The following is a 22,436-nucleotide window of genomic DNA, read 5'->3' as shown; positions in this document are numbered from 1 at the left end:
GACACATGGACATCTCATGCAAAACCAAGTTCTGAGTAAATATCCCGATATCAAGGCTGCTTTTGATAAGGGGAATTTTACATGGTGCCATTATTAGTCCTCTTATGTTTGCCTTTCTATGCTCTGCAATAAAGAAGTGGAATAAATCTTCATTAAGGTTCAGAGTCCAGTGAACTTAGTCATACACACACACACCCACAAACATACTTTGAAGGCCTCTTCTCTAACAGTTTAGTGAAAGTAACTTTCTCTTCATTGTTTGCTGTAAAAAGGTGGCAGTCCTTATCTTTTTCTTATTGGATGTACTTCATTTTACACAGAGAGCAAACTATAGAAATGTCTGATGGAAAAGTACTTTTCCAAAACAGCAAACCATAAACAAACCATAAACCTTGCACCTAAGCTAGTAAACCTCAAAACTCAGAGGCGTGACCAATCACAAAGCAGAGCCTAAGTAGCTTAATGCAATTAAACCCAAAAGGAATTAATGACTAAATACAAAATATAGATCAATTTTCATTTAACTCATAAACATACTTTGCATTTACAGCATTTGTCAGGCAATATTATGCAGAAGTACATACCCGTTAGTGATGTGGTGAATGTGGCAATCGACGTCTTGCCCAAATGTTGGTCTGGTGTGGTCTTCCTGCCCGGAAATCAGACCCCAATCTTATGTCTTGAATGGCAACAAAACCACCAAGCTATACCAACATATTTCTAAGTAGATAAATGACATGTATAGCAAACTCTTATTCACTTAGAGTTTGATCAAATAACACAGGTAGACGTTAAGAATATAGCCCAGGGTCATGCTTGCCTCACTGGGGACCTGAACCCTGGGCTGCTGTTAGAGAAGGACATTATCTGGGAGGCAGATTAACATTTTTAGCCCACCCTTTTCCCTCACTTTCCCCCTGCCATACATTAAGTTTCCTTATATTTATATAGCACAGTTCTATACACTCTAAAAACATTAAAAACATTAAAAACATGTGCTACAAAAAGGTTACTTAGAACTAATGACTTAGTTCTATAAAAGATGTGACCTTTTGCATCAAGAGAAAGTTTTGGGGTCTTCACATTCACACATTTCTATGACAAACATGGTTCTTTATGGAACCAAAGGCGGTTCTTCTATGGCATCACTAAAAGGAACCATCACTAAAGGAACCATTTGTAGCACCTTTAGTTTTAAATAAAGAGTGTAGGACAGAACTGTTATACTGTCTTAGTGCTCTTCCTCCCAAAATGAGGAATCGATCCTTTGTGTATGCAAAGAAGTGGTGTTGTCCACCATGCTACCCAATGATTTTTACCTACTGGCAAAAAGTATTTCTGTGTTTTTGGTTTATTTGTTTGATTGATTGCAAATGTATGTATATAATACATTAATCCACAAAGACAAAGATTTAGCTAGCTGTCGAGTTTGGTTGTTTTTTGCTTAATCAGTTTTGAAGATCAGTGGGGCATTCCTGCATGTACGGCATATTATCAGCAAGTTTCATTACCAAAATTACTCAATGTGCAATGTAAACGCTACTTCAGTGATTCATCTTGTTTGTAGCATCTTGTGGTTCCTTTCAACAATGTTAGCATTAGCCTAAGCTAATTCTACAATGCTTATGGCCAGGGACAGTGTCTGTGGCTGAAGCAAATCTATCAGCAAATATACTAGCTATGTGTAAAATGATCTTCATGGATGGGTGGATGGATCTTCAAGGGTATCAACAGGGAGTGTGTACCCTTATTACTGCACTAACAGCCTTTACTCTTCTGTAAAGAAACAATCCCATTCAGCAATATCACCAAGGTATTGAAGGTCGTGAAGGTATTAGGTGAAGATCCAATCACTCCACAGAACGTAGTTGCACTGCTCTACAGTCAGTGTTCGGGGCTTTATAACCCTATAGCTATGGGTTTATACAGTGTCTTCCATTCAGCTAGTTGCATAATGTGATGTGCATGACTTGTACTGTCCTTGAAATCTGACAGTTATGCAAAGCGATTCAATAGCAAATCAACATGCAACACAATCGGCTACCTCCCAAGTTAACCAAATTAGCAGCTCCTATATGTGTAAATTTTTGTGGACACCCCTTCTAATGAATGTATTCAGCAACTTTAAGTAGCACAGATGTGCAAATGCACACACACACAGCTTGTCCAGTTCCTGTAGAGAAGTATAGCCAATAAAATAGGGCTCTCTTGAGCAGATAAACATGAACCTATTGGCACTAAATCTAATGTCAAGCATGGGCTAGTGGAGTATAAAGTCCCCCTTGAGCGGTCACATTGAGCTGTGGAGTAGTGGAACTGGAAAAGCTGGAAAGCTGGTGCTCCATTCAAATCTGCTCAATGCTCAAAATCTACTAGACAGTCTTCTATGGACAGCAAAAACATGTACTCCACCAGAAGCAGGATAACCTCTTATTAATACCTTTGTTTTTAGAAGAAACAATGGATGAGCTTTTGTCTATTGGTGTATTTCTTCTGTGACTAATTGCTATTGCTACATATGGTCATCCATGATATTACATTATTTACACTCCACAGCATCCCATTCCATTGGCAGATTTTCCAAACTGTGTCAACAGTGGATGTACCTTAAAGTATTTGACTAATTAGAATAGGGTATAGCTAAATCCTTTAGGACATAAAGGGTTAGTTTTACAGACCCAGATTAAGCCTAAGCCTTGACTAAATGGAATTTCCAATAGTGATTCACCACGTTCACCAAAGGCTTAATTAATGACAGTCTATCCTCAAGTCAATTCCAAGCTTTCTGTGTAGTTCTCTACCACTTTCTCTGCATACTGGAGAATTTGTTGGCACAGCTTGCTGGCATCGAAGGGACCTGTGTGCTTCAGTCCTTTAACATGCATGGTCACGTAGCAGCATTTGGGTCACAAACTGTTCATTTTGGACAAGTAGTTTTAAAAGTTAGATTCGCTCTTCACTAATTGTAAATATTACCATTCTTTTAATGTAGGTGCTCCCACAATGCAGTTATGTTAGATGTAGAAGCAGGGACATCACAGGGTTTACATCAACTCCAGAAAACCCAGGCTAGCATCACTACTCACAGCAGCCTGAAGCAGAACAGATAAGAACCTGATGCAGCGTCTCCAGGTTCTAGCGCCCTGTTATCTCTGCATACATTCAATTTAGAGATGTGATAGTACTACTGAGTAATGACAAACTGTACGTACAATAATAGTAATATGCATTTAGTTAGGGGAGCCAGCCAAAAAGCCAGCCTAGTGACACCTCTATGAAGGCAGTCAGATAGCTAACGTGACTGCTGCTGTTCTGTGGAATATTAAAATGCTGTCCAATAGCCTGACCATATTTTAACATATTTAACATTCAACATATTCACTGTTTAGTTGCTGCCCCTAGAAGGGTGATAGAACCCTCGTCTACAATAGGCAAGTGCTTTAGCTTTAGTATGCCACTCTTTTTTTCCACACCAGTGTACACCACACTCCGCACACCACACTCAATGACAGGCTGCCATAAACTCTAATGATATCTAACACCTTTGCATGTATTTAATAACCTCTAGATAAGTGGCTAGGCAAGCTAGTAGTCCACATTTCCAGACTGCTGTGGGATTCCCAATGATTGCAGGTCATTTTGTGTAATGCATGACATGAGAGCAATACAAAGTTATGTATTCTGTTTGTGTGCTACAGTCGTGAGCTACAGAATACTACATGTGACGACACAGTAAATACTAGTTTATGCCAGCACAACTCCTTAATCTAATTAAGTCTTATTAAAATAAGTTCTAACTGAATACAATCATTTTTGAACAACGATTATCATAGTCAAAAATAAAACATAAAACAAAAAGGTGAGACAAAAGTACAGAGTGTTACTCAGGCACAGTTGATGTGATCTGTAACCCCTTAGCAGTCGGAGTATGACTAATCAGTTAGGTGGAAAAAACAAGTTCTTTAACAAGTCATTGTCTGTATGCTTGCATCATTCAAAGTTGGTGGCGTTTAGGCCTTATCAGATAGTGTAAGACACATCTATAGGTTCTTATTTAGGGCAGCAGCCACAGTATTACAGATTAGCTTAAAGCCCATTACTCTTTGATATAAACATTATCCAACTACACTGTTACACTCTGGCCTGCAGAAAAAAATTTATTAATACAAATAATAAATCGGAGCATTGCTGGGAGGATTCGATTGCATTCAGTGACAGGAGCATTATGGGGTCAGGATGTTGGATGATCGCTTAATCCCCAAGTCCCCAACTCATCCAAAAGTATTGGATGGAGCACCATCAACCATCATTGCAGAGAACACAGCTCTACTGCTCCACAGTTCAATACTGGTGGGCTTTTAAGCCTTCTAGCCCATGTCTGGCATTAAGGCATGATGCTAACAGGTTCATGTTTATCTGCTATAGAGAGTCCTATTCTATTGGCAATACATCTCTACAGAGACTAGACAAGCTATGTGTGTGTGCGTGCATTTGCATATCAGTGTCAGCAATGGGTGCAACTTACAGTAGCTGAATTCATTCATTAGAAGGAATGTCCACAAACATTTGGACACATAGTGTTTTGAGGCACTGTAGGCAACGCTACAAATTGAATATCTATTTATATTGGATTTCAGTTTATGTAGCTGTCAATCTACAGAATTGATAATAATTCAAATTATAATTGCCCAGGTATTTTACAGTGTGGAGGTGGCAGTCCTAGGCCCAACTCATCAACTTTACTACAGCATTTACTACTCAGATAATCAACAGATTTTTAAAAAAGCACAATTTTGTGTGTGTGACATAGAAACTACTGAACAAACACATCCACCACAGTCCACATTCTCACTGCACCGAACAGGATCATGTAGTTGCAGTGAACAAGATACTAGAAACAGTATGAGTTAGTTTAACTGCTTCATCGGTTCACTTGATTCGAACTGAAGCAGCACCTAGTGCACTGCTATCTCTGCATACACTGAATTTTGAGATGTGACACGATTTATAAAAAAAATCCTTCCTTTATTAAAAACGCATCTAAACGTTTTTGGGGTTTTTTCTGTCCTGGGACCCAAGTGGTGGAACAAACTTCCCTTGGGTGTCCGAACGGCAGAGTTGCTCCCTGTCTTCAAACACAGACTGAAGACCCATCTCCTCTGAGAGTACTTGGGTGAAGAGTAGAGTACTATGGTCTTCATACTGACTTGTGTTTAGTAGTATCTAAGATTAGAGGTATCTTTGAATTCTAGTCTATTCTAGTCTATTCTGAGGTTATTTGGTTATTCTTGAGTAAGTAGCGAAGCACTTTTGTAAGTCGCTCTCGGTAAGAGCATCTGCTAAATGCTAAAAATGTAAACAATGAGCCATGTTAGTCATGTCCTGCTTGACTGCACTGGCCTTGCATGTAACATCCTGAAACAGACAGGCATCTCCTCTGAAGAGTTTCAGCAAGTCTGCAGTTTCATGTACCGGTTAAGAGAAGGTTTGCTTGGTCAAAGTAAAGTTTTATAATTTTGTTGTGGCTTTGAAACCCTGCTTGGTTTGTCATGGCAGCAAGTTTTGGTCACTTTTTTTCTGCTGTAAGACAAAGTCGGCCTTCATGAATTTTGAAGCACAATGATAACAGAAGCCAATGGAGAACTTCAAGCTTCATCTCAGTTTGCATCTGGAGTTGTCCACTTTACAATTGCTGTCAAGTGGATAGTTCCATTAAACAAGAGCTATGGGAAGAGCAGTCACTCCACTTATCAGCAGTCAGGAGAGAAAGCACCTGCTTCCTCTAAAATATTGTAACTTTGCCAGTACATTTCCAAAATGAAGAATGAATTAAGCTGCTCTCTCCTAGTCCATCTGTGATAGAACCCTAAGGAGAACAAATTGTGCATGCAATTTGAAAATAAACATTTCAGAGAAATTGGTTCAGTGTCAAAAATCCTTTCAGTCCAGGAAATGTGTTTTAACATCTAAAAGGTTGCTTCCAAAAGAGCAAAAACGTCTAAGGGGGGTTAATTCCTGCTGTAAGGTGAGTAGTTGTTGTCTCTACTCTGTTCCCCTTTCCCCAGGGGAGCTTCACACTAGTTAATGACTGCCCACTTATCTGGCCTGACCTTATAAAAGCCTGACTGATAGACTCTTCTGCACCTGCAGCAGACCAGCTGCCCACCCACCAGAATAACCACCAGGCTCCCCTGCCACCCATGTCAGACCAGCTGCCCACCCTTCTGCCACTGCTATCTGCCTAACAACTATCTTGAAGTTTACGTGGGCTCTTTACATGAACTATCTGCCACTATTATTATTATTATTATTATTACCATTATTATTACATTCACCATCATTACTTTCATTACTCTTATGATTGAAGGTCTTTAGTTTTTTTTTTTTTTTAGGACTTGTTGACCTTCAGTTATCTGTTGTCATTGTGCCAGTTTCCTCTTCCTTTACATTACAAGAGCACAGTGGTTCCCCCATATCTTAACAGCACTCTGTCTGAGGAGTCTACACTCTAAACTCTCAACACTGGACAAAACTAGCAACCATTCAGCTCCGGTAAGTTGGGTGAATGTTTGCATGAGAAGGAAAAGTCATAATGCATTATTTATGGGGCCTGCTTGGGGTCTGCTTGGCTGAATTTGAAAATTGAATCTATGCCAGGAACACATCCTTGCACTTGATCTGCATACTTCATGTTAATGACTTTTCAGGGTGTAGCAAAAGCCAATAACACTTTCCTTAGATACTTCAGCATATCCATTCATATCTGCTAGAAGAAAAATGTTAAATGTTAAATGTAAAACTGGGATGGCAGCTTAAAGGCTGATAAGGTTTTTTTTTTTAAAGATTTTTTTTGTATTATTTATTATATATTATATTGAAGAACAATGAGCATATGTTGTTTAAATTTCAGTAATGATAGCATGCTGTTAGAATGTATTTTTAATTAATGTTAGTTTATTAATAGTTCTTATTTGATTTGTTTTGTCTAAAAACACCCTGTTGAGATTTTACATATTATTTTAATATATATGTTTATGTCAAATACCATATTAAAAACATGAGCTCTATTTGAAATGTTTCTCACTTTATTATTTAGTTCATTCAATGCATTATTATTTTATCATTATGTATTATTATTCAGTTTATTATTATTCAATTTATTATTGAGTTAACTTGTACAAACAATGCACTTAAACTTAGACGTGGTGTTAATGCTGATACATATTCATACACTGATCAGTGTATAAATATGTAAATTATGTGAATGATCACATACATTGTGGACATAATGGTCCTGTTTACACCTGGCATCAGCATGCGTTTTTGAATGGTAATGAGATCACGTTCGTATTTCACACCCCCAAGACGCATGGTGATCGGAGAACGATCAGATCACTCAAGATCTTGTTTACATTAAAAAAAGTGTTCTCTGTGATCGGATTCTGTCAGGTAATATGAGTCATTATTACTGTAGATCGTGTTTTTTTACATTGGAAAGTAAAATTGGATATCATCTGGTCAGGCTAGGGATGCATATTAATGGCAAGAATCCAGTAACAATCCGGTCAAAATATGTCCAGTTACTGTACTGATGCAAAGCATGTGTTCATGCCAGGTGTAAACAGGTCCAATTTACATCTCAACAACTGAAGATAGATATCCAGCAGTTGGAGATATCCAGCAGTTTTATAATTAGTGGATTTTATAATCCACTTTATATAAAATTATAAATATAATACAATTTATTCCACAAACAAAACAAGAAGATGTACAAAAATGGTGAAATTCATTTTGCAACACAAACATGTGAGATATGACAACAGCATATGCCTCAGACCCCAGGCCAACACTGTGTTTCAAAATATTTTCACTGAGCACTAACAACTTTACCATTTCCCCTTTTTATGACAGATCAACACCTCAGCTGTGCTCTTAAAGAAGAAGCTAGACACGGGTGCACACTTTTGGGAAAATATTTTCCTGTTTAAACAAAGTGTCAGCCTTAACTTTTTAAGAATCCCACAATATCATGGATTCCAATGACACTGATCATCACTGTAACCTGACTACTCAGCCCCTGGCATCCTCCATCCTGCCTCCTGTGCTCATCATTGAGCTCTTGCTGGGCCTGCCAGGGAATCTAATAGCACTGTGGGTCTTCTGCCGTCACCTTCAGTCCTGGACACCCAACATTGTGTTTCTCTTGAACCTGGTCCTGGCTGATTTCCTGCTCTTGGTGAGCTTGCCCTTCCGTATTGACAGTCTGCGCCGTGGTGAAAACTGGGAGTTTGGTGACGCTTGGTGTCGTGTCAACCACTTCATGCTTTCAGTTAATCGATCTGCAAGCATTGGCTTCATGACTACAGTGGCTGTGGATCGATACTTTAAGGTAGTCCATCCGCACCACAAAGTGAACTTCATTAGCTTGCGAAGAGCTGCTTGCATTGCTTGCTTCATCTGGATTGCGGTCATCTCACTGCGGCTCCCCCTACTGACGAACGCTCTCCTGAACAAGATAAACAATGTTTCTCTGTGTCGGAGCTTCAGCTCATACAAGAAGCTCTCGATGGCCATACAGATCCACTATGTGGTCTATATTGCTGAGTTCTTCCTCCCTCTGGTGCTGTTAGTTGTCTGCTCCATTGGAATCTCTGGTATCCTGTACCATTGCCAGATGGACAAGAAGAAGGTGAGGCGGGCCATTCGCACTGTCCTGGTCATTGTTGTTATCTTCAACATTTGCTTCTTCCCTGGAATTGCCACAGCACTGACCGGACTCTATCTACAGAAACTGGGGACTAAATACTGCAATGTTTACAGACTAAACGGTCAACTGTTCAGCTTGTCCATTGGGTTCACATACTTGAACAGCACCCTGGATCCTTTCATCTACTGCTTCTCTAGCTCCTTGTTCAGGAATGAGGTTACGAGAGCACTGAATTGGCTTGGACTGGTGAAACTGCAGCTTAGTCACCGTGACAGTGCAGTGAACAGACGTGTCGGCTGAGAAGCTGCATGCTCCAGGAAGAAGTAAGGAAGAAACTGTACATATATACAAGTCCATGTTGGTTAAAAGAACACAGGTTTGCTGACTTGCTCACCTGATTTCATTTAATGAAGGATCGATCAGATCTAGGTACTGAATGCTAACTGTAACCTGATGATGTAAACAACAAATTTACATCTAAAAAAAATTCACCTGTATATATATAAAAACTTGTACAAACAATGCACTCATTACTCATATTAGGTATACACTATCAGCCATAACATTAACACCACTGATAGGTGAAGTGAAAAACAATGATTAGCATCTGTCAAAGGGTGGGATAGCTATTTTAGGCAGCAAGTACATAAACAGTCCGTTCTTGATGTTGATGTGTTGAAAGTAGTAAAAGTGGTCAAGTGTAAGGGTCTGAGCCACCTTGACAAGGGCCACTGGACTGGGTCAGAACATCCAAAACATCAGGCGTCCCGTTATGCAATGATCAGTGCCTACGAAAGCGGTTCAAGAAAGGAACCACCTACAGTGTCATGATGCGAACCATGGAGACCTCACCGGACTAAACACTTACAGGGCTAAAGGATCTGCTGCTAACACATTGGTGCCAGATCCTACTTTTGTGGAGTTCATACACACGGGGAACCTACTCGATATTAGGCAGGTGGTGTTAATGCTGTTAATGATCGGTGTATGAATATGTAAATTATTTGAATTGTACAAACATCATTGTGTTGAATTTGAAATGATGATGATGAGTATTCTGGACTATTTTGGACTCATGTAATAGTTGTACTCATTTACGATTAAACAAATGTAACCAATGGAAATTATGGGACATTAAATACTGATGGTTTAATCCCACATTGACATGGGTTGACAGGGTTACTGTGGCATTCAGGAAGCATAGGACCACATTCAAACATTTAAAGACAAACCCAGTCTGCACACAGATAATCAGCAGCCAATAGTAAAAAGGACTGAACTGCCTGAACATCAGGTACACTCTACAGGCCACCATATTCTTTTGGTACAACACAGCTGAACCAGGTTCCCTATTTTATTGCACACATTAGCATAAGAGAAACCATTAAAACCACCAACAGTATTGCCATTTTTTGTTTGTTTTTGTGTGGTGTTTTAAGCTCTAGAGGGCCAATCACTGTCCAGTTGCCAAAGGCAACAGACTAAACTTCACATACTAAAGCAGCAGTATGTGACAACTGTCACATACTGCTAAAAGAAATCATTCTGAAAGAAAGAGGAACAGAGCTCTGTGTCATATCGACTCAGGGTTTCCGTCAAAAGGGCCACAGAGCTAGCTACAGCGTTTTGCTCTGCTATGATGTCAAGTCATTAGACAACAGGAAATCAGATTAGAAGGGCTCACTCTGCCTCAGTTCCTCCAGAGGTGTTGAGTGCATGCTGGCTAGGCAGACCTATTTTATCCTGAAACCCCTTAAAAAACCTTGGGTTTCAACAACCGATCACCTCTGGTAAGTTACCCTTGTACATCAACTATCTTTTGAACATTTACAGTTTACATAAAACATAGATACACCTAGACTGTGATAGCATCTTCAGCCTTTTCTATTCAGTAAGGCAGATCAGATTTCACATTCTGATATGCAGCCTATGTGTAGCCTTTGATGATGTCTTTTTTTTCCTTAAGACACAGATTAATTTGAGTACATTGTAAAAGACGAGAAGCTCTTTGCTATTCACTTCCAGATATCTTCTACGTTTGTATGTTTTGTACATTTCAACCTGTTTTGCTATTTCTATCCTAACAGGAGGACGAAAAAGGAATCTAGGGTCTGAGATTCACTTGTTGTACAAACTGCATCAAAAGCACGATGGCTTGTAAAGACACTGATACTCACTGTAACCTGACCGCTCAAACCCTGGTAGCTGCCATCCTGCCTCCTGTGCTCATTGTCGAGCTTTTGGTGGGCCTGCCAGGGAATGTGTTGGCACTGTGGGTCTTCTGCCGCCACCTTCGGCCCTGGAGGCCCACTGTGGTGTTTCTCTTGAACCTCGTCCTGGCTGATTTCTTTCTCCTGGTGAGCTTGCCCTTTCGCATCGACACTCTACTCCGAGGCGAAAACTGGGTTTTCGGTGACATTTGGTGTCGCATCAACCTCTTCATGCTGGCAATCAACCGGTCAGCAAGCATTGGCTTCATGACCATTGTGGCCTTGGATCGTTACTTTAAAGTAGTCCATCCATACAATGCAGTGAACTTCATCACTTCACAGCAAGCTGCTGGGATTGCTTGCTTTGTCTGGATAGTGGTGGTCTTACTGCGATTTCCTCTGTTAAATTGCAATCTCCTGATCACGAGGAACAATAACTCCTTCTGTCGAAGCTTCAACCCCTATACAAACCCACCGACAGCTATCAAGCTCCATTACGCAGTGTACCTATGTGAGTTCTTCCTCTCTCTGATGGTCCTGCTGTTCTGCTCCCTCAGGATCTACTGTATCCTACGTCGTCGTCAGCCCGAGAAAAAGAAAACGACGCGTCAGGCCATTCGTATTGTTCTGGTAATCGTTGGAATTTTTATCCTATGCTTTTTACCTGGTGTTGCCACAGGACTGTCTGCACTCTACCTGAAGACGCTTGGGAAAGACTACTGTGAAGGCTTCAGATTTAACGGTCAGTTGTTTGTTTTAGCCATTGGATTTACCTACCTGAATAGTGTGCTGGACCCGTTAATCTATGGCTTTTGCAGCTCCATGTTTCGTGACGCTGTAAAGATAGCCATCACTCAGTTTAGACTGTTGAAGCTCAAGCCCAGTCCCAATGGTAGGACTTGTGCAAGTGATAGCTAAAAAGGTCACAGCTCCTCAAAGATTAGCTGGATTTGACAGCTCCTTATATACATCCATGACCACCACTGCCTCAGTGACGCATTTTTATTATTACGCATGTATTATATTAAAATATTGTTCTTGAATGACGTTTGTATCATAGTAATAAAAAAAACAACAGCTTTTATGCAGTTTTGTAAATATGCCAACCAAGCAAAGTTTGTTAGTTTTTACCTATCTTTACTTTAAGTGTCTGTTTTATATGTTCTTATGCTTGTTTGAACCAAAAGCTGGAGGTTTTTGGCTTTTACATTTATTAGTCATATTGAGTTTCTGACGTTTGTATTGTTTGCCATTGAATAAATTGCATTGCAACTGTTTTTTTTTAATGTCATATTTTTAATGCTTAAATTATTGTACTTTCACATTCTGAACTGCAATTTTGTGACACTGTAGCTGTATTGTTTAATAGATCATATACAGTAAACATCAGTCAAAGAAACACATAACCTGATAGGCAAAACTTGAACTGTCTGTTGTGGTTTTAGTGAATTGGTGAACAACACGAAGGGCTGAAAAACATATGAAATATTGAGCTCTTCATTCAATGAAATATATATTTAGCTGTTTACCTCGCAGCTCTTGCAGCTTCATTTACATTAGAGTGGATCAATTCTGTGTGTGTGTGTGTTTATGTGCGTGTGTGTGAGAGGGAGAGAGAGAGAGAGAGAGAGAGAGAGAGAAAGAAGTTGAAAGGAGTTGTAGTTTGAGGACTGTTTCCAGAACCAGCTAAGTCTTCATGCTCTTCTGTAACATTATCCGTGTCTTTAGATAATTACAGGACTGCAGTTGAAAAGTGATCTATCTACTACGCTTCCTCAGAAGTGCTGATGGCCCTCAGAAGTAGGAGACTATAACCAACTTTAAGGATATTTTAACCAACACCAACTTCACAGAACGTTCGCTTCTAACTGTTTAGTTCTGGTAAGTTCTAGGAACGCTTCCACTACTGATACGGTCATGTTTAGTTGTGTTAATTGGTGCCTGGCTGGGTACACATTCTAAAACCTGCTCTTTCATGCAAGCTATGATGAAAATGCATGAATTTCTTATCAATAAAGTCGAAGGTAAATGCCCTGCATTAGGTAGCTGACCTCAGTTCAGTAAATGAAGTTTTTTTATAATGGTCTACTCTAGCTGATTTATAGATGCTCAACTTCACTTAATTCACTTTAGTGTTTCCCTAGCACTAAACCTAACTTGCACTCTATTGCTCACCTTAACCTCAACTCCCTCATGTTAACTGTGTAACCGAGTTTTAGTAGCTAATATGATAACAGATAACAGTACAGTGTGATATACTAATCTGGTTAGCTAAATAGCAGTCAGGCCAGATATTCTCTTGAAGGGACCCTAGAATTAAAGAAAATGTACTTACCCTGGCATAGTTGAAAAATTCGGCAAAGTTTGGCACATGGGAGTGAAATACCGTGAACCTCAAACACTGATGTCTTTTCATTTAAAAGAAAATACCACGTAAAACACAACTTTAAAACGAGTAAACTTTAAAACCCTAAAACAGTCTTGACTCATTATAATTACACCCCCACAACTTACATACACACAGCCCACTAGCAAAGCCTTTCAACATGTAAAGCTGTGATGTGGTAAAACACAATGACCACTTCAGGAGAAAATGGTTGTTCTTGATATTTTTACTGAGTTTTCAGAGACAGGCAGCATATCACCTCCAGACTCCGCTAGATACAGGAAAATGGGTTAATACATGAACCAGACCTCAGGGTCGCGCCAGTTTTGAACAAAGAGCAGCTCAAACTTAGCAAGTAAAGAAACCAAGAGCCTTGTGCTAGGCTCAAAGCTAATGCAAACTGAGAGGCTGCAATCTCTTATGTTAGCTAATCGTACAGCATGCTGAAAGGACACACAGACAATCTCTTGTCACAGTACTAAACACAAAACTATGCTGTGCTATAATATACTAAGCTATATGGCTCCTGTAAACTGTCACAAGGTTGTAAACCAGTCAAAAGTAAGATGGGTTACATAAAATAAATAACTGGAGATTTTGTGCAGCAATCAGAAGTAAATACTTTTAATTTATACATCAAGGAAGAACTTAAAATCAGAAATACTTGATATTAATCCCAGGAGGGAAATTGCAGTTGTTACAGTTGCAACCGAATATTACAGAATATATATATATTATCACTGTCCAATGAAAACCATGTAACTTTTGGTAGAATATCTTTTGGTAGAATATCTGGCCTGTATTTATCTGTTGGTGTGGAGCACCGGATAGCCACACTACCTGCTAGTGAGCTACCACACCACGTGGGAGATTGGGGTTCGATTCCTGGTCTGGGTGACTGTGCTGTGCTACACCAATAAGAGTCCTTGGGCAAGACTCCTAACACTAAATTGGCCCACCTCTGTAATATGAGTAACCTAGTAAGTCGCTCTGGATAAAAGCGTCAACTAAAATGCCATAAATAAAACAATAAAAATATATATATTTTTAAAAAAGAGAATGAAAATACGTTCTTAACTCTGAATGGATTCTAATTAAGTTAATTCCAAGTCATTAAGAGCATTTCTCTTGGTCCATTTATCCAAAATGATTCACACAGTGTACAGAGCATCTACAGGGTTCAAACGATGGGGAAACCTGGAAATGGACAAAAATGAAGATACATGTTTTTTTTTGTGGTCAGCAGTGATCTGCATTATATGACACCTTTAAGATAGAATGATTTGTTGATTATTATGTATTATAATTAAAGTTTCTTTTTGGAACAATTTCTCTGAAGATCCTCTTCTGGGGGATGTTTGTTAAACATAATGAACTGAAAGGTTCTTTATTGAACCAAAAGTTGTTTTTATATAGCATTGTTTAAAGAAAACACACACACACACACACACACACATACAGTCACACCCTAGCTTTGGCACACTGAAAAGCTCAAGAGAATTGCATCATAGTTAGCTTTTTTGTCTAGGCAATGAACAAACAACATTCTTTGTACAAATAAATGAATACACTTTGCATTACTGTACAGTTTTTCTATGTTAAAAAAAAAAAACAAACACACAAAAAAGTGTCTGGTATCTAAAATCGACTGTTCATGATCCAAAATACCAGCACATGCCTAAACAGGTTTAGGTGGAAAAAAAGGCTTCTTTGGCAATCAGTGCCTTCAGTAGAACGGGCAGCAGGCTGTGGCATGTACAGCCAGAATCAAATTACAGGAAGCCCTGGGTTCAAGTTGGAGGACTAGTGATGAAGTTGAATTAGTTTTAAGAGGCATGTACAGCTGTACTGACAACAACAACCACCAACACAGCTTAATTCGTTTTAACCATTAGTCATTAGGGAAAGTAGTCCCTCCGGCTTGACATAAGCAGGGCTGCCCAGAAGGGCGAAAAATGGGAATGTTTTCAGGGATCAGGCCTCTGAGGCGGCACCTACAGGACCAAGCACTGCAAAAAGGGACCAGGCAATGGTCTAGGATATTATTTAATTATTGTGATGGTTGATGACTTGTAAACAAAGACACAAAACAACAACAAAAAAGAAAGGTGTGTCGGTAGAACAGAGAAACCCATAACCCACTCTGAGATCCATCTATGAGCAAAGCTAACCGCTTATGAGCCTGTTGAGACAAATATGTGTCTTTTCAGCGTAAAAGAAATCATTCTGAAAGAAAGAGGAACAGAGCTCTGTGTCGTATCGACTCAGGGTTTCCGTCAGAAGGGCCACAGAACTAGCTACAGCGTTTTGCTCTGCTATAATGTCAAGAGGAAATCAGATTAGAAGGGCTCACTCTGCCTCAGTTCCTCCAGAGGTGTTGAGTGCATGCTGGCTAGGCAGACCTATTTTATCCTGAAACTCTAAAAAACCTTGGGTTTCAACAACCGATCACCTCTGGTAAGTCACCCTTGTATATCAACTATCTGCATTTTATTTTTGAACATTTACAGTTATTAACATAAAACATAGATACACCTAGATTGTGATAGCATCTTCAGCCTTTTCTATTCAGTAAGGCAGATCAGATTTCACACTCTGATATGCAGAATACGACTGTGTAGCCTTTGATGATGTCTTTGTTTTTCCATGAAACACATTTATTTGAGTCATTGTAAAGGACAGGAAGCTCTTTGCTATTCACTTCCAGATAGCTTCTGCATTAATTTTCTCTCAAAGCACGCAAGCCTTAGTTGTTTTGTACATTTCAACCTGTTTTGCTATTTCTATCCTAACAGGAGGACGAAAGAGGAATCTAGGGTCTGAGATTCACTGCTTGTTGTACAAACAGCATCAAGAGCACAATGGCTTCTGGAGACACTGAGACTCACTGTAACCTGACCGCTCAGACCCTGGTAGCGGCCATCCTGCCTCCTGTGCTCATCGTTGAGCTCCTCGTGGGCCTGCCAGGGAATCTGATGGCACTGTGGGTCTTCTGCCATCACCTTCGGTCCTGGAGGCCCAATGTGGTGTTTCTCTTCAACCTGGCCGTATCTGATTTCCTGCTCCTGGTGAGCTTGCCTTTCCGCATTCACTACAATCTGCGATCGGAAAACTGGGTGTTTGGGAACGCTTGGTGCCGGATCAACCTTTTCATGCTTGCTGTCAACCGTTCGGCAAGCATTGGCTTCATGACTGCAGTGGCTGTGAATCGCTACTTTAAAGTAGTCCATCCACACCATGAAATAAACTTCATCAGCTCATTGAAAGTCGCTGGGATCGCTTGCTTCATCTGGACTGTGGTGATCTCATTGCGGCTCCCTCTTCTGACTAATGATCTCCTAAACAAGAAAAACAATATAACTTTTTGCCGGAGCTTCAACAACTATTCGGTGCTACCAAAAGGGATCTTGGTCCATTATGTTGTTTATCTATCTGAGTTCTTCCTCTCTCTTATGGTCCTGCTGTTCTGCTCCCTCAGGATCTACTGTATCCTACGTCAGCATCAGACTGAGAAAAAGAAAAAATTTGCTCAGGCCATTCGGATTGTTCTGGTAATTGTTGGTATTTTCATCCTATGCTTCTTTCCTGGTGTTGCCACTGGAGTGAATGTACTCTATCTGACGTCACTGAGAAAGGAGTGTGAAGTCATAGAACTAAGCAGTCAGTTGTTTGTTTTGGCCCTTGGATTCACCTACCTGAATAGTGTGCTGGACCCAGTAATCTATGGCTTTTGCAGCTCCATGTTCCGTGATGCCTTAAAGCGGTCAGCTTATCGACTTGTAGGGTTAAAACTAACACCGAGTAGGCGTGCCACAAACACTGAAAGGGAAGGTTAACACAGGCATGACAGATGAGCTTTCTTTTGTGAGGGCTGTTAAATGTGTGGTTCATAACTTAACTAATGAAAATGACTGACTGCTGGGCCTAATAGGGAATCTAATGACAATGGCTCTTCAGCTGCCACCTGGAGGCCCTTCCCTGGCTGATTTCCTGCTCCTGGTGACCTTGCCCTTCAGCATTCACTGCCTTCTGCAATTGGAAGTTTAAGACACCCTAGGTTTGCCAGGGCCTAAGCAAAACCTGACTACTGTTTGTGCTACCTCATAAAACTAAACATAATACTAAGAATTGCTAGTGGACTGGGAAACAGACAAGAGAGCAAACAGAGATATGGACAAAAGACTGAACTGGGGGCCAGAAAAGAGACTGGCTGGGGAGACCTGGAGACTGGACATGATGGGACATGTACACAGAATGGACTGGAGACTGGACACAAGGCAGGACTGGAGAGACTGAACAAATGGCTGATTAGATAGACCAATAGGAGATGGGAGGTGAGACCGGACTGGGAACATGACGGGGGACAAGACAGTAGACACAGACCTGGAAGGAAAAACACAAGGTCCAGATAAACACAACTATTATAGGACATTTACATTACACTGATGAACAGACTCTGTTGTGTTCATAGAAGATCCAGCAAGCCTAATAAAACCTCTTCTTTTCCAAATCACTGCAGATAGGAAATCTATGTTTTAACCAGTACATTTGTTATTGTTGTCTCATAACGTAATTAGTTTGTAGCACTGTTAAGATACAACATACAGCATTTAACAACAAATAAATAACAATATGCTTGCTTAGAGTTCATATTCAGTATAATATTCATAATAAAAGCTTGATTCAGAACCTGAGCTGTGTGTTATTTACATTGTACCTGCATTCTAATTAACCCTTAAAACAGCCTATGGACTGAACTTCTATCACCAGAGAATAGCCCCACCAGTTTGTACAGAAGTCTCTGTGGTTACTGAGTAATGCACCTTAGTGTTTAATAAGCCTTGCCATGTTAGCAGTTCCGCAGGCTCAAGTTTGCATGTATAAAACGCAAAAACCCTCATAAATGTTAAAACAGCTGAGCTGTATTTCTTTTTTAAGCCTTCAGCTTAAAGGCTCATTGTACTCAACCTACTACACACTTCTGTAGAAACTGGTGGGGCTATTCTTTGGAAATCGAAGTTTGTCATAACACGTTCGGCCTGCCAGCGGTCTATTGGCTGTTTAACAATAATCTCTCATCAGCATTTGAAGAAATGCTATTACATTAGAATTTGACCGTTTTTACTGTTTTGTTCTTAGGCCAGTGCGAAATGTACGTGGTTGGTTCAGTCAGATCTTCCCTCATAGTCAAGGCAAGCCTAGTTTTGTCAGACCACCACTGGCTGTCGTCACTGGTATTTAACTGAATAAACTGAATAAAAGGGCCGGCTCTGTCCTGGAATGCTTAGACTTAGACCCAATGCAGGTGGTGGGAGACAGGAGGATGACAGCCAAGCTGGCATCCATGCTGAAGAACAGCTCCCACCCCATGCATGAGACTCTGGCAGCACTGGGCAGCTCCTTTAGTGACAGACTGCTTCACCCCAAGTGTGTGAAGGAGTGGTATCGCAGGTCCTTCCTTCCTGCTGCCGTCAGACTACACAACCAACACTGCTCCCAGCGGACCACATACACACACACTTAAACTACACACACATGTTCAGGGAACAGAGATCCCTCAAAGTAAAAATACAATGTGCAACCCCCCCCCCCCACATGTGCAATTAAGAGTCATTTGCAATTATCTGTAAACAGTTATACTGTTATTACTTTTTTACTTCTATTATTTATTTTGTGTATATACTGTAATTTATGTACGTTTTTGTAATTGAGTGTCTTGCTATCCCTTTTCTGCTGTGACATTGCAAATTTACCCAATGTGGGACTAATAAAGGATTATCTTATCTTATGTTATTTCAATAACGAAGTTTGGGACCAAAATATATATGTTTCTTATTATTAAATGTCCTTGAGACAACATTTGGACTTGAACAATGAACAATGCTCATTGTTTCCAAAAAGGTGCTGTGGTGTCAAATATGACATCTGGTATGTATTATGTATTTAATAGGACCCAGCCTGGCTCAAGCCTTGCTCTCAGAGCCTGAAGACCTATTTATGTAGGAGTGCCATATACAAGTTTTTAGAGGTGCCCACAACCTCATGAACAAGGCTTGTGACTCACTCACACACATTGATTCAAAGCTTTGGTGATACAAGACTGGTTGGCTGGTTAGATTGTTGGTGCATTAATTGATAGCTACACTTTGAGTGTATATCTAAAAAATGTCAGTTATTCGATAATAGGATGCAACACTAATTCTAACACTACACAGTTGCCTTTACCTCATGTAGACATCAGTGGGTAAGATGAACCATTGATTGAACCCCAGGCTCTGGCTCATTTTCCCACATTGCAACCATTGTGGGCTTAGTCTAGCAAAGCAGAGCTTCATCCACATTCTTCTTCCTTGGTAAAGCTGGGGGTTTATCTTACCTCACTCTCCCCTAATGGAGTCCTTTGCTACTGTAGTTAGCATGTTGCAAGTAAAATGAGCTTTTCACTATTTTCTGCACTTTTCTCCATACTAAAATTAAATGAGAGAAATCTGGATTGTTTGAAATCCAAAAGAATATGATGACTGTCATATGGCAGTAGTAGGAATCTTGGGCCCCATGAAAAAATATTACACTGTGCCCCGCAACTCCAACAATTCTGCCAAAATACTCAATTAATACAGTTGTGGCAAAAGGTCACAAATATAGGATTTCACAGAAACTTTGCAGTTTCAGCTTTTATGAAGACTGTGAATTGTGAAGGGTGATTAATCGCAAAGTCATTCCTTGCCATGAAAAAGAACAAAAAATTTGCATTCCAACCACTGCATTTCAGCCCTGCCACAAAATGGCCTGCTAACATCATTTCAGTGGTCTTCTCAGTAGCTGAGGAGGAAGTGTAAACGAGGACAGGGCAGCTGATATCATGCTGATTAGAAGAGCAGACTGGTTGCTTTAAAAGGGCAGTAGTGCTTGAAGTTTTCTTCTGTTAACCATGGTTACCTCCAAGGAAACACACACAGTCATCATTTCATTGCATAAAAAGGGCTTCACAGGCAAGGACAATGCTGCTTGTAAGATCTGAATCAACATCTAAATGTATAGAACCATTTATAGAATCATCAATAACTTCAAGGAGAGAGGTTCACTTGCAGTGAAGATACTCTTTATGTGTATGATTTCTTTGGCCTGCTGCTAGAAAGCTAGTAGTTGCTATGAAGCTACAACTTTATGAGTACAGAAACATGTTGGATAGGTCTAACGCTGTATTTTAATTACTGTAACTGTGCAAGTTGGGGCCAGGTTGTGTACCATTCCTACACAATGAATCACCTTTCCCCTTGCACCTCATTTTCATCCTCAACACATTGTTTGCAATGACTTGCCCAATCCCTTTTCAGGGAATTATCAGACCGTATTCCTCCAAAAAGCAATAGCCTGGCAGTGAGAAAGATGATGATTTTCCATACAGATAAACACAAATGTCTGTGTGGTAAACCATACCATCAGCTGAACACACACACAACATGATCACTGACATGTTTGCTGAAAGGTGCATCATTTCATTGGCTTTTTTTTTTAGTTAGTAATATGAGCTATGTTGATTTAATCATAGGGCCTGTAAAAGGTCTGCCACCGCTTTAGAATCCAGGCATAGTGCTTGCTGAACCATTCAAATCTGTGATCACCTTAAATGGATATTATGGTAATGTATTGACTGCTTTCACCATGCTGGCCTTGCAGTAACTTTATGAAGCCAGCTACTCCAACTTCAGTTGCATTGCTGTGTAGAGGTGGAGACATGAGTGCAGTAATACATAAATGTTATCTTGACAAATGATGAAATGGGAACAATATTAGCAAGTTAAACTGTATGTTGATAAGTAAAATCTTTGGCGTAGGCCCCATCATCAGCCCAGGTCTTACAACATCAGGACTTGCGCAGATCCTGCCAATCCAGCCGTCAGAAACAAACTGGTGGTGGTGGGGAGGAAGGAGGGAGAGACGTGATGTGGCGTCACTTCTGAGAGCAGCAAAATCTCAGGCCTGACCTACATTGCTTCTGCAGATTATTCTGTGTTGCCTCCCATTAGATTCAGTCACCGTTTCATGTTTTGTTGGTTGTCATCGCTTGGTAGCAAATAATTATATGCATCTAGCAGATCCAGTAAAAGCAGGCATTTCTCTTCAGAGACCCTCTCTCACTGACTTGGTTGTGTTTGGAGCGTATCTGCAGATGGCAGACAAGCACATTCCAGCCTAAAAGGTATTTCACTGTACAGACTTTATAAAAGCAAGATTTTCTTCAACATGGCTGCTGAAGTACTGCTAGTACTATCGACAACAAAGCTGGAAACACTCAGAAAATGTCAGGAGTGTGAGGTGTCCCAGTACATTTAGATAGCAATACACATAGCCAGTAATAGCATAAACATAAAAACACCTCCTGACAGTGACATATAGACACACACACACACAAATATAAAGCCTTTCAGAAAGGTTTACTTGTATAAGCTTTTAAAAAGATTGACTGTTTAGATAATTTAGTCTTTTTTTTCATTTTAATAATATATGTCATATATTTTTACTTATAATTTACCATATTACAAACTATTAATACCATAGTCATTTGCCACTGTTTTGTTATTATTATCAGTACATTTAAGTAGGATCACTGTTAGTTTTGGATAATTAATAAAATGGCTATGTTTGTGTTGTTTTATGCAGTTCAGTGGCGGCTGCTGGTCTTTCAAAGAGGGGAAGCTTATTGTTGGGGAAGCTCATCATAAAATTTGTCAAAATCCGGTAAAAAATATCAGCATTGTCTGCCATAATATGCACCTTGCTAGCTGGCTAGTTCTCTACGACAGTATGAATGATTGATTGAACAAACTTATGAAACAAATATTAATATTAAATATTAAACTCGAACAAGGAAATTATGAAATTTTATGAAATGTGAAAATTATGTAAAACTGAAACAAGGAACAATGGAAATGATCAAGTAATTTTACCAAGCATATACAAATAAATGGGTTGCAGTTTGTCTTTCGACTTCTGCGAAATCTGCAATGGGATGCTCAGCTTTCACGGTGGGACAAAATCTAATGACTGGCAAGTTTTGAAGCAATGAAAAAAAAAGTTACATGCAGTCCCGTTGACTAATCACAAATCTCGTCTTCGAGATGAACGCGTT

The 22,436-nt window shown here is 39.9% G+C and overlaps 2 protein-coding genes across 6 annotated transcripts; both read left to right on the top strand.

The window, feature by feature from the left end:
- Window positions 1-6,070: 6,070 nt before the first annotated feature.
- Window positions 6,071-12,793, top strand: LOC140554565 (hydroxycarboxylic acid receptor 3-like). Of its 5 annotated transcripts, none has more exons than XM_072677700.1 (3): window positions 6,071-6,552; window positions 7,912-9,030; window positions 10,795-10,884. In XM_072677700.1, the coding sequence occupies exon 2, from the start codon at window positions 8,030-8,032 to the stop codon at window positions 9,005-9,007; it is 978 nt and encodes a 325-aa protein (XP_072533801.1). In that variant the 5' UTR covers window positions 6,071-6,552; window positions 7,912-8,029; the 3' UTR covers window positions 9,008-9,030; window positions 10,795-10,884. The 5 variants fall into 5 exon arrangements, with proteins under 5 accessions (XP_072533801.1, XP_072533802.1, XP_072533805.1 ...); XM_072677704.1 differs by lacking the exon at window positions 6,071-6,552 and adding an exon at window positions 12,646-12,793 and having other exon boundaries at window positions 8,942-9,030; window positions 10,795-11,659; XM_072677701.1 differs by lacking the exon at window positions 6,071-6,552 and having other exon boundaries at window positions 7,795-9,030.
- A 2,619-nt stretch (window positions 12,794-15,412) lies between these two features.
- Window positions 15,413-18,909, top strand: LOC140554566 (hydroxycarboxylic acid receptor 3-like). Its single transcript, XM_072677705.1, has 2 exons — window positions 15,413-15,760; window positions 16,099-18,909. Exon 2 carries the CDS (start codon window positions 16,165-16,167, stop codon window positions 17,137-17,139), a length of 975 nt encoding a protein of 324 aa, XP_072533806.1. The 5' UTR covers window positions 15,413-15,760; window positions 16,099-16,164; the 3' UTR covers window positions 17,140-18,909.
- The last annotated feature ends 3,527 nt before the right edge of the window (window positions 18,910-22,436 follow it).

This window comes from Salminus brasiliensis, chromosome 4, assembly GCF_030463535.1.
Source record: "Salminus brasiliensis chromosome 4, fSalBra1.hap2, whole genome shotgun sequence".
Classification (NCBI taxonomy): domain Eukaryota; kingdom Metazoa; phylum Chordata; class Actinopteri; order Characiformes; family Bryconidae; genus Salminus; species Salminus brasiliensis.
This window is presented reverse-complemented; position numbering and strand designations above follow the sequence as displayed.